This window comes from Bufo gargarizans, chromosome 3 (genome assembly GCF_014858855.1).
Source record: "Bufo gargarizans isolate SCDJY-AF-19 chromosome 3, ASM1485885v1, whole genome shotgun sequence".
In the NCBI taxonomy this organism is placed as follows: domain Eukaryota; kingdom Metazoa; phylum Chordata; class Amphibia; order Anura; family Bufonidae; genus Bufo; species Bufo gargarizans.
Genome location: NC_058082.1, coordinates 509,503,909 through 509,524,069, shown reverse-complemented (window position 1 = coordinate 509,524,069; position 20,161 = coordinate 509,503,909). Strand labels below are relative to the sequence as shown.

Here is a 20,161-nt window from a genome sequence, read left to right as displayed (position 1 = left end):
TTCCATCTCCCCCCGATGTTTTTATCCACGGAGAGATGCAGCAGCGGCTGTGCTGGCATCAGAAGCGACGCAGGTGCGGGGTAAGTATAACCAGTATGAGGGGCCTGGGCATTATATGATTTGGATAACCCCTTTAAGAGAGTTCTATAATCATATACTGTATATCTTAGGTTACTAAAATTAGCTATAAACTTTCAGTTGCTTCTGTCCTCTATGACCAAGGCTAATCATTTGGTCTTATTGAAGCTTTACGCATACTCCCAAATATGATTGTCATGTATTTCAGCGGACCATGTGTACTGCCTATGGCAGGGACCAGCAACCTCCGGCTCTCCAGCTGTTCTGAAATTACAACTCCTAGAATCCTCCTTTAACTTCTATGTGAATTACAAGAACAGCCAAGTAAGTGTGCATGCTGAGAATTGTAATTTCACAGCAGCTGGAGTGATGAAGTTGAATGAGGCATTGGTGTACATTTTGGCCAAAGCGTAATAAGCCACTCACCGCGTCAAGGTCGCCTCCATGAGTAGGGATGAGCGAACCCGAACTGTATAGTTCGGGTTCGTACCGAATTTTGGGGTGTCCGTGACACGGACCCGAACCCGAACATTTTCGTAAAAGTCCGGGTTCGGTGTTCGTCGCTTTCTTGCCGCTTTTTGAAAGGCTGCAAATCAGCCAATCAACAAGCGTCATACTACTTGCCCCAAGAGGCCATCACAGCCATGCCTACTATTGGCATGGCTGTGATTGGCCAGTGCAGTATGTGACCCAGCCTCTATTTAAGCTGGAGTCACGTAGCGCCGCACATCACTCTGCTCTGAACAGTGTAGGGAGAGGTTGCAGCTGCGACTGTTAGGGCAAGATTAGGCAGTGATTAACTCCTCCAAAACACTTAAATCAGTGATCGATCTACAGCTGTGGATCATTGAACTGCTGCTATTCAATTGCTCACTGTTTTTAGGCTGCCCAGAGCGTTTTTCAGTCACTTTTTTCTGGGGTGATCGGCGGCCATTTTGTGTCTTGTGGTGCGCCAGCACAAGCTGTCACCAAGTGCATTTAACCATCAATAGTGTGGTTATTTTTTGGCTATATCCTACATCAGGGGCAAGCTGTCACCAAGTGCATTTAACCATCAATAGTGTGGTTATTTCTTGGCTATATCCTACATCAGGGGCAAGCTGTCACCAAGTGCATTTAACCATCAATAGTGTGGTTATGTTTTGGCTATATCCTACATCAGGGGCAAGCTGTCACCAAGTGCATTTAACCATCAATAGTGTGGTTATTTTTTGGCTATATCCTACATCAGGGGCTTGGCTGTGCTTGCTATTTTATTGAGGGGTGAAATACAATTGCCAAAATAGCAGTACCCTAAATCTGGTGTTTTAGCTGTGGCCAGCCAATTGTAATACTGTCTGCTGTCTGGCAAAGGATATATTTTTGTTCAGGGTTGAAATACAATTCCCAACTTAGCAATTCTCTAAATTAGTGGTTTCTGCTGTATCAGGCCTACTTTAAATCTATCCCTAAAAGGGTATATTAGATTCAAGGTGCTGATAGGGCCATTCTCAATAACTTCACACACACGCTACTGTGCATTTCCAAGTCTAATTCTGTCTGTAAACGTATACCTGTCACCCAGCGCCTAAATAATAGGCCTCAAATTTATATTCATCTAAATCAGTGGTTATTGCTGAGGCTGGTCAAGTTATTTTGGGTCCGTCAAAGCACAGTTTTTGTTCTGGGTTGAAATACAATTTCCAACTTAGCAATTCTCTAAATTAGTGGTTTCTGCTGTATCAGGCCTACTTTAAATCTACCCCTAAAAGGGTATATTAGATTCAAGGTGCTGATAGGGTCATTCTCAATAACTTCACACACACGCTACTGTGCATTTCCAAGTCTAATTCTGTCTGTAAATGTATACCTGTCACCCAACGCCTAAATAATAGGCCTCAAATTTATATTCATATAAATCTGTGGTTATTGCTGAGGCTGGTCAAGTTATTTTGGGTCCGTCAAAGCACAGTTTTTGTTCTGGGTTGCAATACAATTCCCAATTTAGCAATTCTCTAAATTAGTGGTTTCTGCTGTATCAGGCCTACTTTAAATCTATCCCTAAAAGGGTATATTAGATTCAAGGTGCTGATAGGGTCATTCTCAATAACTTCACACACACGCTACTGTGCAATTCCAAGTCTAATTCTGTCTGTAAATGTTTACCTGTCACCCAGCGCCTAAATAATAGGCCTCAAATTTATATTCAGCTAAATCTGTCGTTACTGCTGTGCCTTTATTAGTGTAATACGGTACCTAAATAGATAGCCAGATAGTGTTAGGTGTCTGTAAAAAAAAGGCCTGAATTTGAATTCAATACATTGGGCCAAATAATATTTTTCTTATTGTGGTGAACAGTAACAATGAGGAAAACATCTAGTAAGTGACACGGACGTGGACATGGTCGTGGTGGTGTTAGTGGACCCTCTGGTGCTAGGAGAGGACGTGGTCGTTCTGCCACAGCCACACGTCCTAGTGTACCAACTACCTCAGGTCCCAGTAGCCGCCATAATTTACAGCGATATATGGTGGGGCCCAATGCCGTTCTAAGGATGGTAAGGCCTGAGCAGGTACAGGCATTAGTCAATTGGGTGGCCGACAGTGGATCCAGCACGTTCACATTATCTCCCACCCAGTCTTCTGCAGAAAGCGCCCAGATGGCGCCTAAAAACCAAGCCCATCAGTCTGTCACATCACCCCCATGCATATCAGGGAAACTGCCTGAGCCTCAAGTTATGCAGCAGTCTCTTATGCTGTTTGAAGACTCCGCTGGCAGGGTTTCCCAAGGGCATCCACCTAGCCCTTCCCCAGCGGTGGAAGACATAGAATGCACTGACGCACAACCACTTATGTTTCCTGATGATGAGGATATGGGAATACCACCTCAGCACGTCTCTGATGATGACGAAACACAGGTGCCAACTGCTGCGTCTTTCTGCAGTGTGCAGACTGAACAGGAGGTCAGGGATCAAGACTGGGTGGAAGATGATGCAGGGGACGATGAGGTCCTAGACCCCACATGGAATGAAGGTCGTGCCACTGACTTTCACAGTTCGGAGGAAGAGGCAGTGGTGAGACCGAGCCAACAGCATAGCAAATTAGGGAGCAGTGGGCAAAAGCAGAACACCCGCCGCCAAGAGACTCCGCCTGCTACTGACCGCCGCCTTCTGGGACCGAGCACCCCAAAGGCAGCTTCAAGGAGTTCCCTGGCATGGCACTTCTTCAAACAATGTGCTGACGACAAGACCCGAGTGGTTTGCACGCTGTGCCATCAGAGCCTGAAGCGAGGCATTAGAGAGCTGTTTGGCGCACGTCCTTCCGCCGCCAAGGATCGCAGGGCAACATTCTTTGCCTCCTGTTGCCTCCTCCTCCTACTCGGCTTCCTCCTCCTCTTCTTCCACCTGCTCATCCAGTCAGCCACACACCTTCACCACCAACTTCAGCACAGCCCGGGGTAAACGTCAGCAGGCCATTCTGAAACTCATATATTTGGGGCACAGGCCCCACACCGCACAGGAGTTGTGGCGGGTTATAGAACAACAGACCGACGAGTGGTTGCTGCCGGTGAGCCTCAAACCCGGCCTGGTGGTGTGCGATAATGGGCGAAATCTTGTTGCAGCTCTGGGACTAGCCGGTTTGACGCACATCCCTTGCTTGGCGCATGTGCTGAATTTGGTGGTGCAGAAGTTCATTCACAACTACCCCGACATGTCAGAGCTGCTGCATAAAGTGCAGGCCGTCTGTTTGCGCTTCCGGCATTCACATCCTGCCGCTGCTCGCCTGTCTGCGCTACAGTATAACTTCGGCCATCCTGCTCACCGCCTCATATGAAATGTGCCCACCAAGTGGAACTCCACCTTGCACATGCTGGACAGACTGTGCGAGCAGCAGCAGGCCATAGTGGAGTTTCAGCTGCAGCACGCACGGGTCAGTCGCACTGCGGAACAGCACCACTTCACCACCAATGACTGGGCCTCCATGCAAGACCTGTTGCGCTGTTTCGAGTACTCCACCAACATGGCCAGTGGCGATGACGCCGTTATCAGCGTTACAATACCACTTCTATGTCTCCTTGAGAAAACACTTAGGGCGATGATGGAAGAGGAGGTGGCCCAGGAGGAGGAGGAGGAAGAGGGGTCATTTTTAGCACTTTCAGGCCAGTCTCTTCGAAGTGACTCAGAGGGAGGTTTTTTGCAACAGCAGAGGCCAGGTACAAATGTGGCCAGCCAGGGCCCACTACTGGAGGACGAGGAGGAGGTGGAGGAGGATGAGGATGAAGCATGGTCACAGCGGGGTGGCACCCAACACAGCTCGGGCCCATCACTGGTGTGTGGCTGGGGGGGAAACGCAGGACGATGACGATACGCCTCCCAGAGAGGACAGCTTGTCCTTACCCCTGGGCAGCCTGGCACACATGAGCGACTACATGCTGCAGTGCCTGCGCAACGACAGCAGAGTTACCCACATTTTAACGTGTGCGGACTACTGGGTTGCCACCCTGCTGGATCCACAGTACAAAGACAATGTGCCCACCTTACTTCCTGCACTGGAGCGTGATAGGAAGATGCGCGAGTACAAGCGCACGTTGGTAGACGCGCTACTGAGAGCATTCCCAAATGTCACAGGGGAACAAGTGGAAGCCCAAGGCGAAGGCAGAGGAGGAGCAAGAGGTCGCCAACACAGCTGTGTCACGGCCAGCTCCTCTGAGGGCAGGGTTAGCATGGCAGAGATGTGGAAAAGTTTTGTCAACACGCCACAGCTAACTGCACCACCTGATACGCAACGTGTTAGCAGGAGGCAACATTTCACTAACATGGTGGAACAGTACGTGTGCACACCCCTCCACGTACTGACTGATGGTTCTGCCCCATTCAACATCTGGGTCTCTAAATTGTCCACGTGGCCAGAGCTAGCCTTTTATGCCTTGGAGGTGCTGGCTTGCCCGGCGGCCAGCGTTTTGTCTGAACGTGTATTCAGCACGGCAGGGGGCGTCATTACAGACAAACGCAGCCGCCTGTCTACAGCCAATGTGGACAAGCTGACGTTCATAAAAATGAACCAGGCATGGATCCCACAACCCAAAGTTGAATAAACCTCTCCTCTGTCTGGGTGCCGGGGCCTAAATATATGACAATGGACTGTTCCAATGTTGGGTGACGTGAAGCATGATTCTCTGCTGACATGAAGCCAGATTCTCTGTTATGGGACCTCTCTCCTCTGCCTGGGTCTAAATATCTGACAATGGACTGTTCCAGTGTTAGGTGACGTGAAGCATGATTCTCTGCTATGACATGAAGCCAGATTCTCTGTTATGGGACCTCTCTCCTCTGCCTGGGTGCCGGGGCCTAAATATATGACAATGGACTGTTCCAGTGGTGGGTGACATGAAGCATGATTCTCTGCTGACATGAAGCCAGATTCTCTGTTATGGGACCTCTCTCCTCTGCCTGGGCCTAAATATATGACAATGGACTGTTCCAGTGGTGGGTGACATGAAGCCAGATTCTCTGCTATGGGACCTCTCTCCAATTGATATTGGTTAATTTTTATTTATCTTATTTTTATTCATTTCCCTATCCACATTTGTTTGCAGGGGATTTATCTACATGTTGCTGCCTTTTGCAGCCCTCTAGCCCTTTCCTGGGCTGTTTTACAGCCTTTTTAGTGCCGAAAAGTTCGGGTCCCCATTGACCTCAATGGGGTTTGGGTTCGGATCCCGAACATTTCCGGGAAGTTCGGACAAACTTCTCGAACCCGAACATCCAGGTGTTCACTCAACTCTATCCATGAGTGGTCCCTAACACTAGATCCTACCTGTTATGGGCCATGATAGCCACACAAAGTTCAGGGAGCGCAGGTACAGCATGCACACTCTGCTTTTAACCCCGTCCGGTGCCATTACAGCTTTCATCGGATCCAGGGATGCAAGTACCAACATGCATGCTGAGCCCACTATATACTTCTCCAGCATAGAGGGAGGGCAGAGTGCAATTGCATTTGTGTTTTTGCGTTTGTATCTGTATTTCGCCATCGCAATGTGCACCTGCATACAGGGCTGTGCTGGCTGAACCCCCCACATTTTTCTCTTTGGGGTGACGAAGGTTGCTGATTCCTGGCCTATACGCAGTGATGGCTAACCTCCGTAACTCCAGCTGTGGTGAAACTACGACTCCCAGCATGCTCCATTAATTTCTATGGCGTTCTGAGAACAGTCAAGCAAGTGTACATCTTGGGAGTGGAAGGTTAGTCATCACAGGCCTATAAGATAGCTTGGTTCCAGATATGGCAGCGCACACTAAACCATGCAGTCTGTAAGACAGTACCATTTTACTTTTATTTTATATCTTCTGCATTAGAGAAGGTATTTATTATGTTTTTTCAGATTTCCTTACAAAAAATACTGAAATATTCCAGTTTTCATACTAGCCACTACTGCACACACAATAAGATGACATTTCCTATTTTCTGCAAATCACTTAGGAGCTTAGCCGTATAGACAGAGGTGAATAAAAATTGTGAAAAATGATGTATGAATTCTGCAGGGAGCCACCCTTGCTTGGACTGCACTTCCAGGTTTGCAGTGCTGACCTGTACTGTACTTACTGTTCCGCGAGGATTCCTTCTTCTCAGGCAAAATACCTCCACAAAACAAAAGCAGAGGCAAAGCATGCCCAAAGAATTTTTGAAGGGCAACAATATGGCTGTTTACGCGAGACCTTAGGTGCATCTGAGGCTGGGTTCACATGACGTTTTTCTTACATTTAGGGGTTCATTCACAAGTCCGTAATGTATTGCGGATCCGCAATACACCCGGCTGGGACCCCCCACAGAAATGCCTATTCTTGTCTGCAATTGCAGACAAGAATAGGGCATGTTCTATTTTTTTCTGGAGCCGCAGACCAGATCAGCGGAGCGCTGCGGAAATGCAGAGAGCACATAGTGTGCTCGCCGCATCCATTCCGTCCCTATAGAGAATGAATGGGTCCGCACCCGTTCCGCAAAATTGCCGAACGGGATGCGGACCCATTTGCTGACGTGTGAATGGAGCCTTAAAGGGAACCTGTCACCGGGATTTTGTGCATAGAGCTGAGGACATGGGTTGCTAGATGGTCGCTAGCACATCTGCAATACCCAGTCCCCATAGCTCTGTGTGCTTTTATTGTGTAAAAAAAAAAACGATTTGATACATATGCAAATTAACCTGAGATGAGTCCTGTCCCTGACTCATCTCACGTACAGGACTCATCTCAGGGTAATTTGCATATGTACGAAATCGTTTGTTTTACACAATAAAAGCAGACAGAGCTATGGGGACTGGGTATTGCGGATGTGCTAGCGGCCATCTAGCAGCCCATGTCCTCAGTGCTATACACAAAATCCCGGTAACAGGTTCCCTTTAAGGTATGCAAAAAAATGTATACATACAGTGGCATCTGTCACTATATTTCCATTGTTAAATTTTTTTTTTAGCACACATTTTACTTTTATTTTTTACTAGACTCTGCGGGATGAAAACGCATAGTGTACTGTACTTCTGCATCCTCCCCCACAATGTATACATTAAATGTAAAGCAAAAATGTGATGTGAACCCAGCTGTACCCTGAGTGAAGACTTTATGATGTAGTCAACTGTGAGGGCTACCATCCACAGAGGGACCATGTAAAGTGGCATAACAGGAAAGTATGAGACCCTTCTCCACAGCCATCCTAGCAATAGTAAGTCTACCATTATATTTAATATGGAGCGGTAATCTCCAGATCACTTGTAAGTGCTCGAACTATACATGGTCTCTCTCTTACCCTACCTCTCCTTTATCTGCTGGACCATTGCTTACTACTCCGGCCTGGTATACAAACTTTACATAGCAATTACCATAAAAGTTACACCAAATTAACAGTGAACTGCCATCTAGTTTTGGCTTTTACTTTACAGGTGCACGTTTCTCTGTAAAGCTCTTTATAGATCAGGTTCCTTGGATAAAGGAGATCATGAATTAACAATGCAAGTACATGGCAGAAAGTGACCAGTTCTGCACATTGTAGTGATTGTAAAGATAGGCTGAATGTTGACTGCAGACTCTAAAGTTGAATTTCCTGCCGCCTCTCTCTCTCAGAAAGCTTCTTTCTGCCTCCCGCCTGACCACACAGGAAGTGACAAAGCTAGTTACGATGTGCCGATTTTCGGGCCGCCAGTTTCAGAGAAGCTGTTGTAGCCATATATGGAAATGCGCGGTGCGTTATAATGTAACCCTTTCTAAACTCCTGCAAATTCAGGTTAAGAAGGCGATCTAAAAGCCATGATAACAGAAGTAAATAAAAGATTAGGGATATTGAAACATACCCCAAAGCATGTGAGGGTATATACTTGTTGGCTCTGTTCTACTTAGAGTGAAGCAGGGGAGAGAGTATGCTTTCAGTAACAGCGCTCTTTCAGTTTAGCTGTCGCAGTAACTATTGGCCACTTCCTTTCCAAAGCCCTAGCAGATTGAGCCTTGTGACGTCCATGTGGTAGGGAATGGGTTAAGAGCGAACTGCGGTGTTCCTGTATGGTTTCACATTTACTAGTTATTCTAGACAGCGTGTAACCGTCAGGCAGGCTCCAGAAAGGGGCAGCGATGTCCAGGCTCTGCAGTTTCAAGTACAGGATAATGACAATACAACAAGAATCACAATAAGAAGTTTATTGGGAAAAATAAAAAAAAGTTAAAGAGCAAAAAAAAAAGTCTGTTTGAAAAACCATGGTGGGTAGAACAATATCCCCCCCCCAAATCAAACTGAACACCTCCCCGTAACTCTCTTCTGGTTTCTATTTGTTTGGTGTAGGACATAACGTGCCTGTAGATGTGGTGCACTCAGTGGCACAACCCTCCCCCAACTGCAGGGAAACCACAGTTTCAGTAACATAACAGGAAAACAAAACCAACGGAAGAGAAGACGACATCAACCCAATCTCTGCTCCAGCCCTTCTTTTGCCGTCACGTCTTGATGGCCGTGTCTCTGGATTTGTAAACCACGCCTCGGCTCTTCAGCTCCCGTACAATACCTGTAAGAAAGTCAGTCCATCAGGTGAAAGACAACTAGGTTCTGCAAGTAAATAGACACCAGTCATCAAAAGCCCCCATCATTGAAAATACATAACTAGAAGGGGTCACAGATATTTTGTGTGTGTGTCGGCGGGGGGGGGGGGGGGGGGGGGAAGAGATATTAAAAATATTAGTTAGTTCCAAACCCCCTCCTCTCCCGCTCTGATCACCATTTCTCAGCTTTGTATTCATGACTGCATCTGTGATGTGCCCACATACTGCATGCGACCACTGCAGCCAATCACTGGTTGCATCGGTCTGGTGCCATATACCGCTCAGAGGCCAGCGATTGGCTGCAGCAGTCGCATGCAATATACATGCATGTCAGTGTTGCAGCATAAACATGAAGTCATGGCTGCAGCGTCTTGGAGGTTTGGAGTGGTGGCGCTGGAATGGAGGGGGTTCAGAGCAGTTAACACAACTTTTCATGCAGCTTCCCTGCATGAAAAAACAAAACTCAGGCAACCCTTTTAAGTTAGCCATAGAGGTAATGCTCATTCGTCTTGCATGATTTTGCAATCACTATATCTATGATACTACAAAAAAATATATATTGTCTTCAACTGGTGGAAATCTGATAAACACTGCTGTCTAGAGCAGTGTTTCCCAACCAGTGTGCCTTCATCTGTTGCAAAACTACAACTCCCAGCATGCCCGCACAACCAAAGGCTGGTCTAGAGGCTTAAATGTACTAGATGTGCGAGAAAACTACATGTGGGTGAAGTGAAAATACATGACAAGGATACATGAACAATTCATTCTCTCATTTCTCAGGTATGCTCATTCCCAAGTAGGGATGCAGCTATCGACTATTTTTGTAATCGAGTATTCTAATCTATTAATTGAGTACTCTAATAACAAAAAACTAATTAAAAGAACGTTTTTCTTTCGTGTCGAATTACTTGATTCAAATCAAGTAATCTTTACAGACTTATTCCCAAGCAGTGTTTGTGCAGTCACCAAATGTTTACACCTACGGCCAAACACCACCATGACTGTGCGGCACTCTCTAGGTAGACAGGACAACTGCAGCACCTCTATCTATTCAGCAACTGCCTATGAAATGTATAAACAAACCATTTCATAGAACGTTCAATGCCCTATAGAATATAGCATAGAGATGCACAATTGGCAACACATGAATATTAATCATTTAGTACATTAGTGATGTCATTTGATCACATTTAAAATAGAAGGAAATGCCACATTACAGGAAATAAAGATGAAAGATGCAGGAGAAAGGGGTTAGACCAACTCACACATAGGTGGCATGTTGGTAGGATATGCCACCAATTTCAGGTAAGTGGGTCACAGAGGTGGGATGTGCACCTATCTACAGAACAGGGCCCCCCAAAGTGAAGATTTCCCCAAGTAGGATGTGCAGCGTGCTCTCCATTCACTTCTTTTGAATTTCGAAAAAAGTCAAGCAAGCGCTCTCGGCCATTTCCGCAACTCCCATAGAAGCGAATTGAGAGCAGACTTTGCACGAGTGGCCAGCTCTCCATTCATCACTATAGGAGCTCCAGAAACAGCTGAGTTTTGACCATGCAACTAATTAGCAGCTGGGGAAAGCAGGACAAACAACTATTGTGGAGCTTTTATTATCGGTAGTAGTGTGAAGCTTTATTTTACCAGGTTCTGCTCTTACAAGTGTCCAGGAGGTGGATCTTTACTTTAAAGTGCTATCTGCATTGTGCTGCTCCCCTCTGCTCTGAGCGGGAGCTGTAGCATCAAACCAGAAGACCACTACAGCTGTCATTCAAAGCAGGAGGAGAAGTAGTGAAGCAGCACAATGCAGAGGGAACACCATAATGAAGCTCCGCCTCCTGCAGGAGTAGAACCTGGCAGAATAAAACTTCATATTTACAACTACTCCTGATATATATAAAAAAAAAATAAAAAAAATCCACAAAAAGTATGTTGGTTCTGCTCTTCCCAGGCCCTACCTAGTTCTGCCAACAGTTTTGCATTGACAAAACTGCTGACAAACTTACTTAAATTGTATGTAAAACATGCCCATTAATTTTTTTTTTATAATCTTGAAATTGTGTGCTACTAAGGATTAAGTTGTCAAACATTTACCTTGTGGTAGTCGTCCTGTGACAGATACTGCATACACCCCAGGTTTGAAGTTAGCTTGATGGGACAGAAAGGAAATTCAGTTGGATAATGTAAAATGTCACACACAGATCCCCTGCTTACATTTTTGTCACAAATCCACATAAAATCCAGAACAAGAACATTTTTTTCTACTCTTACCGTTTCCGATTTACATAGCAAAAAGTAAAATCATGAATGTGTGCTGTAGATCTGAAAAATCTGCAGCTGCAAAATCCACTACGTGAATGATGTTTTTAAATAACCTACATTGTAACGTACTTTGTGAAATCCACTCCAAAACCCTTAGGAAATTCTGCATGTGGTCTTAGCTAGTATATACTCACAAACCAGAGATATAGATATATATATATATCTGGCTGCCGAGGATATATTGGAGCGCAGTTGCGAGCGCACACTGTGGGTGGAGGTTTGTCTTTGACATGCTGTGGTTTTGACAGTATTAGTTAACAGGGCTGTTTTTGGCCAGTATTCACATGAACATGCGGCTTTGTCGAACATGATCAGACCTTCGCTGTTTTCCCTCAGCCTCTGTGGTGTATGATTTTAAACATTAATACATGATTTAATTCTTTTGTATCTTTATGCACTTTATTTATGCACATATGCACTTTGTAGTATACATTATTTAAATGTTACAAGCTTGGATGCAACATTAATGGACACATCCCTGTGTATCCAGCAGTATGGTACTTTGCATAAGTAATTGTTCACATGATCTAATGAGGTGAACTACTTTCACATGTTCACCAGTCACATGTCTTGATTTGTAAAATTCATTGGTTGTCTGATTTTTGAAAAAGCTGTATAAGACATGCACAGTCTTGTGTTTCATTGCTTGAGAAAGGCTCGATTGTGAGCTGAAACGTTGCAATTATTTTTCACATGGGTGAATAAAGATTTCTACTTTTTTCAAGTCTTGGAGTGCTGTCCGATTCTCTGCATATATATATATATATATATATATATATAAAATGTCCTATGTTACTTACTGCTATAGATTTAGGTTACTGTCTCATAAATGGCACATTTATAGGCTTACTGGTCTATAAACCTGTCGTTGTGGGCCTTTACTTGGATTTAGGCTACATGCGCACAACCATGCCGTTTTTTGCAGTCCGCAAACCGCAAAAACGGAAGCCGTCCGTGTGCCTTTCGCAATTTGCGGAACGGAAGGCCCATTGTAGACATGCCTATTCTTGTCTGCAAAACGGACAAGAATAGGACGCGCTATATTATTATTTTTTTGCGGGGCCACGTATCGGTGCAACGGATGCGGACAGCACACAGAGGGCTGTCCGCATCTTTTGCAGCCCCATTGAAGTGAATGGGTCCGCACCCGAGCTGCAAAAACTGCGGCTCAGATGCAGACCCGAAAAACGGTCGTGTGCATGAGGCCTTACACAAGGGATTTATGCCAACCGCTCAATTTTTGGTGTCCCATTATAATATGATCCAGCAACTTGGAAGTAGAAACTCATTATCTTCTTATATGACCCCACATCACACAGCCTACTGACCATGATAAAGGGTCTATACTGCTGAAAAAGAGGGCCAATGTTGCTCTTAGCAACCAATCAGAACACTGCTGGTATTTTCCAAATGGTCTACAGACAATCAGATTTACCTTGATTTGTAGCATTTTTTATTTATTTTTTGTTACGTGGAATACATCTCCCTAGGCCAGGGGTCTGCACTCCAGCTGCTGAGAAACTACAACTCCCAGCATGCACACTTGCTTTGCTCACTTGTAAACCCCATAGAAGTGAATTGAATTTCAGAAGAGCTGGAGTGCTGGAGGATGCCGATCCCTGCCCTAGGCTATAAGAGCAGGAACGGCTCTTCGCGGTGGCAACGTTCTGACTAATAAGGGTAGGCCCCTGTAGAGTATGTCAGAATAGATGTAGAGACAGGTCTTCACAGGAACCTGCGGCCCTCCAGCTGTTGTAAAGCTACAACTCCCACAATGCCCTGATGTAGGCTGTTCAGGCATGCTGGGAGTTGTAGTTTTGCAACAGTTGGAGGGCCGCAGGTTGAGCATGCCTGCTTTAGATAAAACCAGTTCTAGCTCCTGGTTTATTACTCTACTCACTTATTCGCTGCCACTTGGACACCCAGCTGTCATCAGGGCTCATCATAGCAACAATCCTGTAAAAAAGTTCAGACAAGAGTCAATCTTATATACTCAAATTGGTGGAATTCTACTAAAACCAAATCCATTTATGTTCATATTTTTATAGAAATACATTTATTTTTTTACAGATGGATCAGTGCTCCTGGATAAGTTCAGGATGCAATATTTGGATGGTTGATTCTTGTACGGCTTTTATACTGCGGACCTTCATTCTCTGAGATGCCTCTGTGTGCACCTCCATGTTCAGAGGACATTCCCTGTGAAGCCCTTCTCTCTCTCTCTCCCTCTTTATTGTGTCAGTTCTTCCATGACTCTACCCCCTGCTCTATCATACTCATATAGCTCTACAAGTTATGATCTCTGCGAGCTCAAAAATATACTCATCTGCTGTGACCACAGACGCCTCTACACTATAGAACGGATATACATACACAATCAGATCAAATACATACAGCAGGACACCAGCAGCATGAATGCTAAGCACATAGGTCTGCATGGGTGCTGTATACAAAAAGGAAACTCACCCATCTAGAAGTTTATTTCTCAGAACAGTTTCCTGTTTGCTGAGACTTATGGTATAAAATACAAATGTTAGGTGGTCAGCGTGTGAAAATAAAAAAGGCATTTAGCCATGAAAGACTAAGACAAAAACAATATATATCGTATGCTATTTTATTCAAGAGTGTTTTCGATATTATATGAGAATGAAACCAGCAAATGAAATCTACTTAAATAGAGCACCTGGAAATCAGGACACCACTTGAGTACTTGGGAGTAGCGGGACGCCGCTAACTCGTACAAACTATTCTTAACCATACGAATTTATGACCATATATTAATACTCTTGAACGTAGAAGAAATTTTCCTAAGAACTTTTTGAAAGGATTCGTATATTTTCTTGTGTACCCAGCTACATGTTCTCGATGTACTCAGCTTTACACCTTGTGATTGGGAAGACACAACGTCCCTGATTATCATTGTATTGTGATTTGCCGTAGATTGCACAGACTTTCGAATTGTTCTATAACAATCGATTTTATGCGACTGTATTTTTCGATTTTATATCTATATATTTTTTATTTTATTTTTTTGGGGAATTGTTGTATGCTTCTAACAACTTTACACTTTAGAGACCCTCTTGTTCATCATTATACAGGACTGCTGCTACCTATTGTCCTCCTTTATTTCAACTTGCATATTACCTTATTGTTTATTGTTCAAATAAATGGCTCTTAATTTTTCTCCATTGTCAGCGAGTGCCCAGTTTTTACTTTGTAATTTTTAACTTATGTAGAATGGGTGATTCTATTGTGAGCACAACGTCGTGATTCTTGATGCATTGGTGCAGCTTCATACCCTAGTCAGTCATGTATATGGTTTATTTCAATTTAATAGGTATTAACTGACGCCATGTTTATAGTGTAAGCTACTTTACTAACATTAAAAATCCTTCTAGTTATTCAGAAGGCCTGACAACAAAAGTTCCATGTGTCGTCCAACAGCCTCTGGGAGCCAAAACCCATTACATGCAGAGCAGCCCTTTCTCTACTCCAGAATCACAGCCGCCCTGAAGAAGCTGCTTGAGAAAAGGAAGCAGAAGAGACCGCTGTGTGTGTGACAAGTAGCCAAGACCCATACAAATGGTAGGTCCTAGGGCAGAGCAATTACAACCTTTGCTTCTCAATTCACTAATTGCTTCAGGGAATCAAAGTGCAGCTCTAAGGCCCCTTGCAGACGAGCGTGTCCGGATTAGGTCTGGGAAAAATCATGCGAGTAGGTACGCAATTGCATTCCGATGTCCAGTTTTTATCTCGCTGGTGCAAGGCGATTTGCACGCGCCAGAGACATATAAATAAAAAATAAAAATAAAAACACTGGTAACCAGACCCGAACCTCTTCACTGAAGTTCGGGTTTGGGTTAGGTGTTCGGTATATTTTATTATTTTACCTTAAAACATGGTTATAAGGGGAAATAATAGCATTCTCAATACAGAATGCTTACTAAAATGTGGCTTTAGGGGTTAAAAAAAAAAAATATTAACTCTCCTCATCCTGTTGTTCGCGCAGACGGCATCATCATCTTTCAGGACCTGCAAAAGGACCTTTGATGACGCAATCGCGCTCACCACAGGTCCTGCTGATTCAAGATAGAAATTTTCTATCTTCATTCAGGAGGACCTGTGCTGACATCACCGCGCTATTAAGTCAAAGGTCCTTTTGCAGGTCCTGAAAGAAGATGATGCCGGCAGCGCGAACAACATGATGAGGAGAGTTAATTTTTTTATTTTTTAACCCCTAAAGCCACATTTTAGTAAGCACTCTGTATTAAGAATGCGTGCAATTTTCATGCAGACCCATTCATTTCTACGGGGCCTGCGTTGCGTGAAAAACTCAGAATATAGAACATGCTGCGATTTTCACGCAACGCACAAGTGATGCGGGAAAATCAGCGCTCATCTGAACAGCCCCATTGAAGTGAATGGGTCCGGATTCAGTGCGGTTGCAATGTGTTCATCTCACGCATTGCACCCGTACAGAATTCTCGCCCGTGTAAAAGGGGCCTAGCTGTTTTACTGGAGTTCTACCTAGGCCATGTTTGACCCACAGGATAGGACTACTCCAACAAGTGTCATCCTGTTCATTGTTCACACAGAACAGCAGATCATGCTGCCGACTGTGCCTGGAAATGCAATTTAGTTCTGTTCAAGTGAATAGGACCGAGCTGCAGTACCAGACAGACTCACCCATCTATACAGAACTCTCTCTGGGTACACAAGAAGTGTTGTGGCTCTGAGGTCACCCTCCCACCCTATGCTAAGGATAAGTCATCAATAATTTAAGTGATGCTCCGATGAAATGCAAGTGTCACAGACTTGCATAAAAAAAATATACAAATTCGCTCCACACAGCAGACGCTTACAAACTAAAAATAAAAAAAAATCACGCACCCAGATTGAAAGGTCAGATTGCAGCAAAACTCAGCATGCAGTCATGTCTCAAGAAGATACGGAAATTATCACAGGCGCGGTCTGATTAGACATTGAGTCTTGCCACAAAAGAAAATAAAAGTGCTTCCCTCATGCCCTATGAAAAGACTCTCAGAGGCTACTTTTGGACAGGTTACATCTTGGCAAGAGATCGTTAACTGCCACACATGCCTCTACTATGTACTCAAAGACATTTTGCCCAGTTGACAGACATTGAGAGGGGGCGCATCATTGGGTTGAGAGGTAGTTTTATCAGCTAACAAGCACGAGTTTTGCTGTTCACTATCTGGACACAGATGGCACCTTCAATACACACTCCTGTCTCTTCCTGCACCATTTTCAAACGTTTAGCAGAAGAAAAATTGGTGTCATGGCACATATTACATGTCTCGTCATCTACAGCCAGCCACTTTCACCTTTGTTTGCAGTGTCGTGAACGGGAAACTGCTATGGACTGGAACCATACTGTCTTTAGCAATTAATCCAGGTTCTGTTTGAGATCCAACAACGGTTGGGTTCAAGAATGGAGGCCTCGTTGTGAGCAAATTAATCCTGACTTTGCTGTGGAGCGACGCACTGCATCAACTACTGGTGTGATGATCGGGGAAGCCATCGCATACACCAGTTGGTCACCCCTAGTAGTGATATGAGGGACATTAAGGCCTCGTTCACACTTCAGTGTTTGGTCAGTGATTTCCATCAGTGATTTGTGAGCCAAAACCAGAAGTGGAGCCTCCACAGACATGAGGTAGAAGGGAAAGATCTGCTCCTGTTCTGTGTTTAGAGTTGCACCTGGTTTTGGCTCACAAATCACTGATGGAAATCACTGACTAAACACTGAAGTGTGAACAAGGCCTAACAGCTCAGCAATATGTGTAGGACATCCTGCGGTCACAGGTGTTGCCTCTCATGGCAGGCCTTCCAGCTGGCATTTGTCAGCAGGATAATGCTTACCTATACACAGCAAGGGTTTCCCAGGAATGTCTCCTCTATATTGCAACACTTCCTCAGCCTGCCCGGTCGCCAGATTTATCACCAATCGAGCATATGGTGCCAGCTTTGGCAACCTACAAGTTTTCAGGATCTACAGGCCCAGCTGCAATATATGTGGGCAAATGTGCCACAGGACACCATACAGAACCTGTATGACTCCATGCCGAACCATATCTCATCATGTATCCAGCTACAGACGGACCAACTGGGTCCCAGACCCTCCATTCAGTTGTACAGTTTCCCCCCCAATAAAAATCCTTTCACTAATATTGTAATCACTTAAATATATCATCATTACATTCACACATAGAAAGTGTAACTTAATTCCGACAACTCCTTCTTGGTGCGTTATGCTTTGTCAATGAGCATAGATTAAGAATTGATTGATAATATAAAGAAACCTACCCATCAAATGAGGAGCTTGTACAATCGTATACCATCTCCCTATTGCCTTTCATCTGTAGGTAGGCATCACAGTTGTCACAGCCATCGTATTCAAACTGGTCAATGGTCTGCAAAAGGAAATAACACACATACGAATAGGACAATCAACAAATTACTGGTGAAAACAGGGCTCCAAACGCTAGTAAATGTCTACGGCTAGTTTCACCCTCGCACAGTGGTTTTCTTCCGGCTGATTGTCGGCATGTTTCTAGGTTGCAGCCAGATCGCTGTTGTTCCTCATGATAGTTAAAGAGGTTCTCTGGGCTTTTAATATTGATGACTTATCCTCAGGATAGGTCATCCATATCAGATCACGGGGGTCCGGCACCCCCGCTGATCAGCTGTATTAGGAGACGCAGTGTGCACGTGCCAACTCCCTTCTCTCTTCCCTGCTCACCGCTAGTCTTTGCCATAGACAGCAGCAGCGGACAGGAAGAGAGAAGGGAGACTGCAAATGCGCACTGCGTCTCCTCATACAGCTGACCAGCGTAGGTCATCAATAGTAAAAGCCTGGACAACCCCTTTAAAAGGGGTTTTCCCCCATCTCAGACAATGGGGGAATATCGCTAGGATATGCCCCCATTATCTGATAGCAGTGGGACCCGCACCTAAAATGAAAACTGAGCCGGAAAATGAATGGAGGGTGCACTGTGCATGCGTTCGGCTATTGCTGCCTGCCCCATAGAAATTAATGGGAGCATGGGCCGCGCATGCGCGGTGCGCTGCCATTCACTTCTATAGAAGCAGCGCTTGGTGGTGGACGTACCACGGGAAATCCGGGGTCCTCCAGCCACAGTGCTCCCCGCTTCGTTCTTGTTGTAGGGGCGGGTCCCAGTGGTGGGACCCGCACCTATCAGACAATGGGGGCATATCCTAGCGATATGCACCCATTGTCTGAGATGGGAATACCCCTTTAATGGGGCCAGACATAGACGTTCAAGCTTCTGGCAATGCCTGCTGGAACAGCCTGCTGGTTACCTAGCACTAGAGGTAAACTAGCAGCAGCGCAGCCCAGTATCGAAAAAGATGGAAATCCCGGTATCGTATCGATACAGGGACAAAAGTATTGATTGGGTATTGAAACTTCAGAGAGTCTGATACCCCCACAGATCAGCTGTAGCCCCAGGAACTACGCAGCTTCATCCATTTCCCTAGTGGACTGCACGGGTTACTGCAGTGCTGCTCCCACTGAACAAAGCGAGAGCCATGCTGCAGTAAGCACCTAAGTTCACTACAGAAATGGTAGTTCCGCCACTGGAGCTAAGGCACAGCAGCTGATAGGCAGAGGGTGTGGGGTGTCGGTCCCCGCCCCTAAGATATTGATGGCCTATCCTGAGAAAAGGCCATCATTCACGAGACCGTAGTGTTTTGCGGACCCGCAGAACACAGATACTGGCCCACATGCGTACCGCACATTGCTGCCACTATCATAGAAAATGTCCTTAAAGAATAGGGCATGCTCTATCTTTTTTGTAGGGCCGCGGAACAGAACTACGGATGAGGACAGCACACGGTGCGCGGTCCGAAGCTTTTGCAACCCCGTTGAAATGAAAGCGGAATGGGTGGGGACCCCAAATTCTGGAACAGATGCGGACTCATTCATACGGTTGTGTGAATGACAACTGAAAGTACTGGAAAAAGTCCTTAAAAAAAATAAAAAATAAATAAAATAAAAAAGGTGCTCCAGAGCCAGGTAGTAGGATGAGGTGTAACTTTCTGCTTCACATGGCGGCCTCTAAGTTGGTGCAGATTCCACTCCAGAAAGTTGCCGGCAGATGGTGGTCTCCGCCTCGCTTTGTTTTTTGTAACACATTTTCTGGGTTTGGTAAAACCTGTGCACTATAATTGCTGGATACTGAACGTGCCAACACATCCCTTACGTGTTGAAGATTGTCTGGGTACTGGGGGTCTGGCGCCAACTGATCGCACATTAGGACCTGGAAAATCCCTTTAAATGTTAGATGTTTTGCAATTTTTTTTTAAAGGAAACATCCATCTTCTTGCAAGGCAGACTGTACACACAGGGTAACAGGCTCCTTACTGGCACAATGTTGTCTGCTCCCTGGTTGTAGAGATTGCTGGGATCCACCTGATGTACACACAGTATACAGGACGTGCCACAGAGGATTACAAGCACATACAACATAAAGCAGCACACGGCACAGTATAGGTGACCACCTCCGCTGTCCCAGGCATTTCTCCCCCGCTCCTCACCTTCACCAGCGAACACAGTAAACATGCTCTCAGGTGCCTCAAATCTTTCGGTACAGTTTCCAACGCCATTGCTGCAGACACCGGAAACACGTCACCAGGAAGTATGAACACATTCTGCGGCGGACTGGACG

General features: G+C 45.2%; 1 protein-coding gene across 1 annotated transcript; it reads right to left on the bottom strand.

Moving 5' to 3' along the window:
• Window positions 1–8,722: 8,722 nt before the first annotated feature.
• SUPT4H1 (SPT4 homolog, DSIF elongation factor subunit) lies at window positions 8,723–20,161 on the bottom strand. The gene is made up of 5 exons (XM_044283944.1): window positions 20,031–20,161; window positions 17,778–17,884; window positions 13,351–13,406; window positions 11,223–11,276; window positions 8,723–9,100 (listed from the first exon to the last, which is right to left on the bottom strand). Exons 1-5 carry the CDS (start codon window positions 20,097–20,099, stop codon window positions 9,033–9,035), a joined length of 354 nt encoding a protein of 117 aa, XP_044139879.1. The 5' UTR covers window positions 20,100–20,161; the 3' UTR covers window positions 8,723–9,032.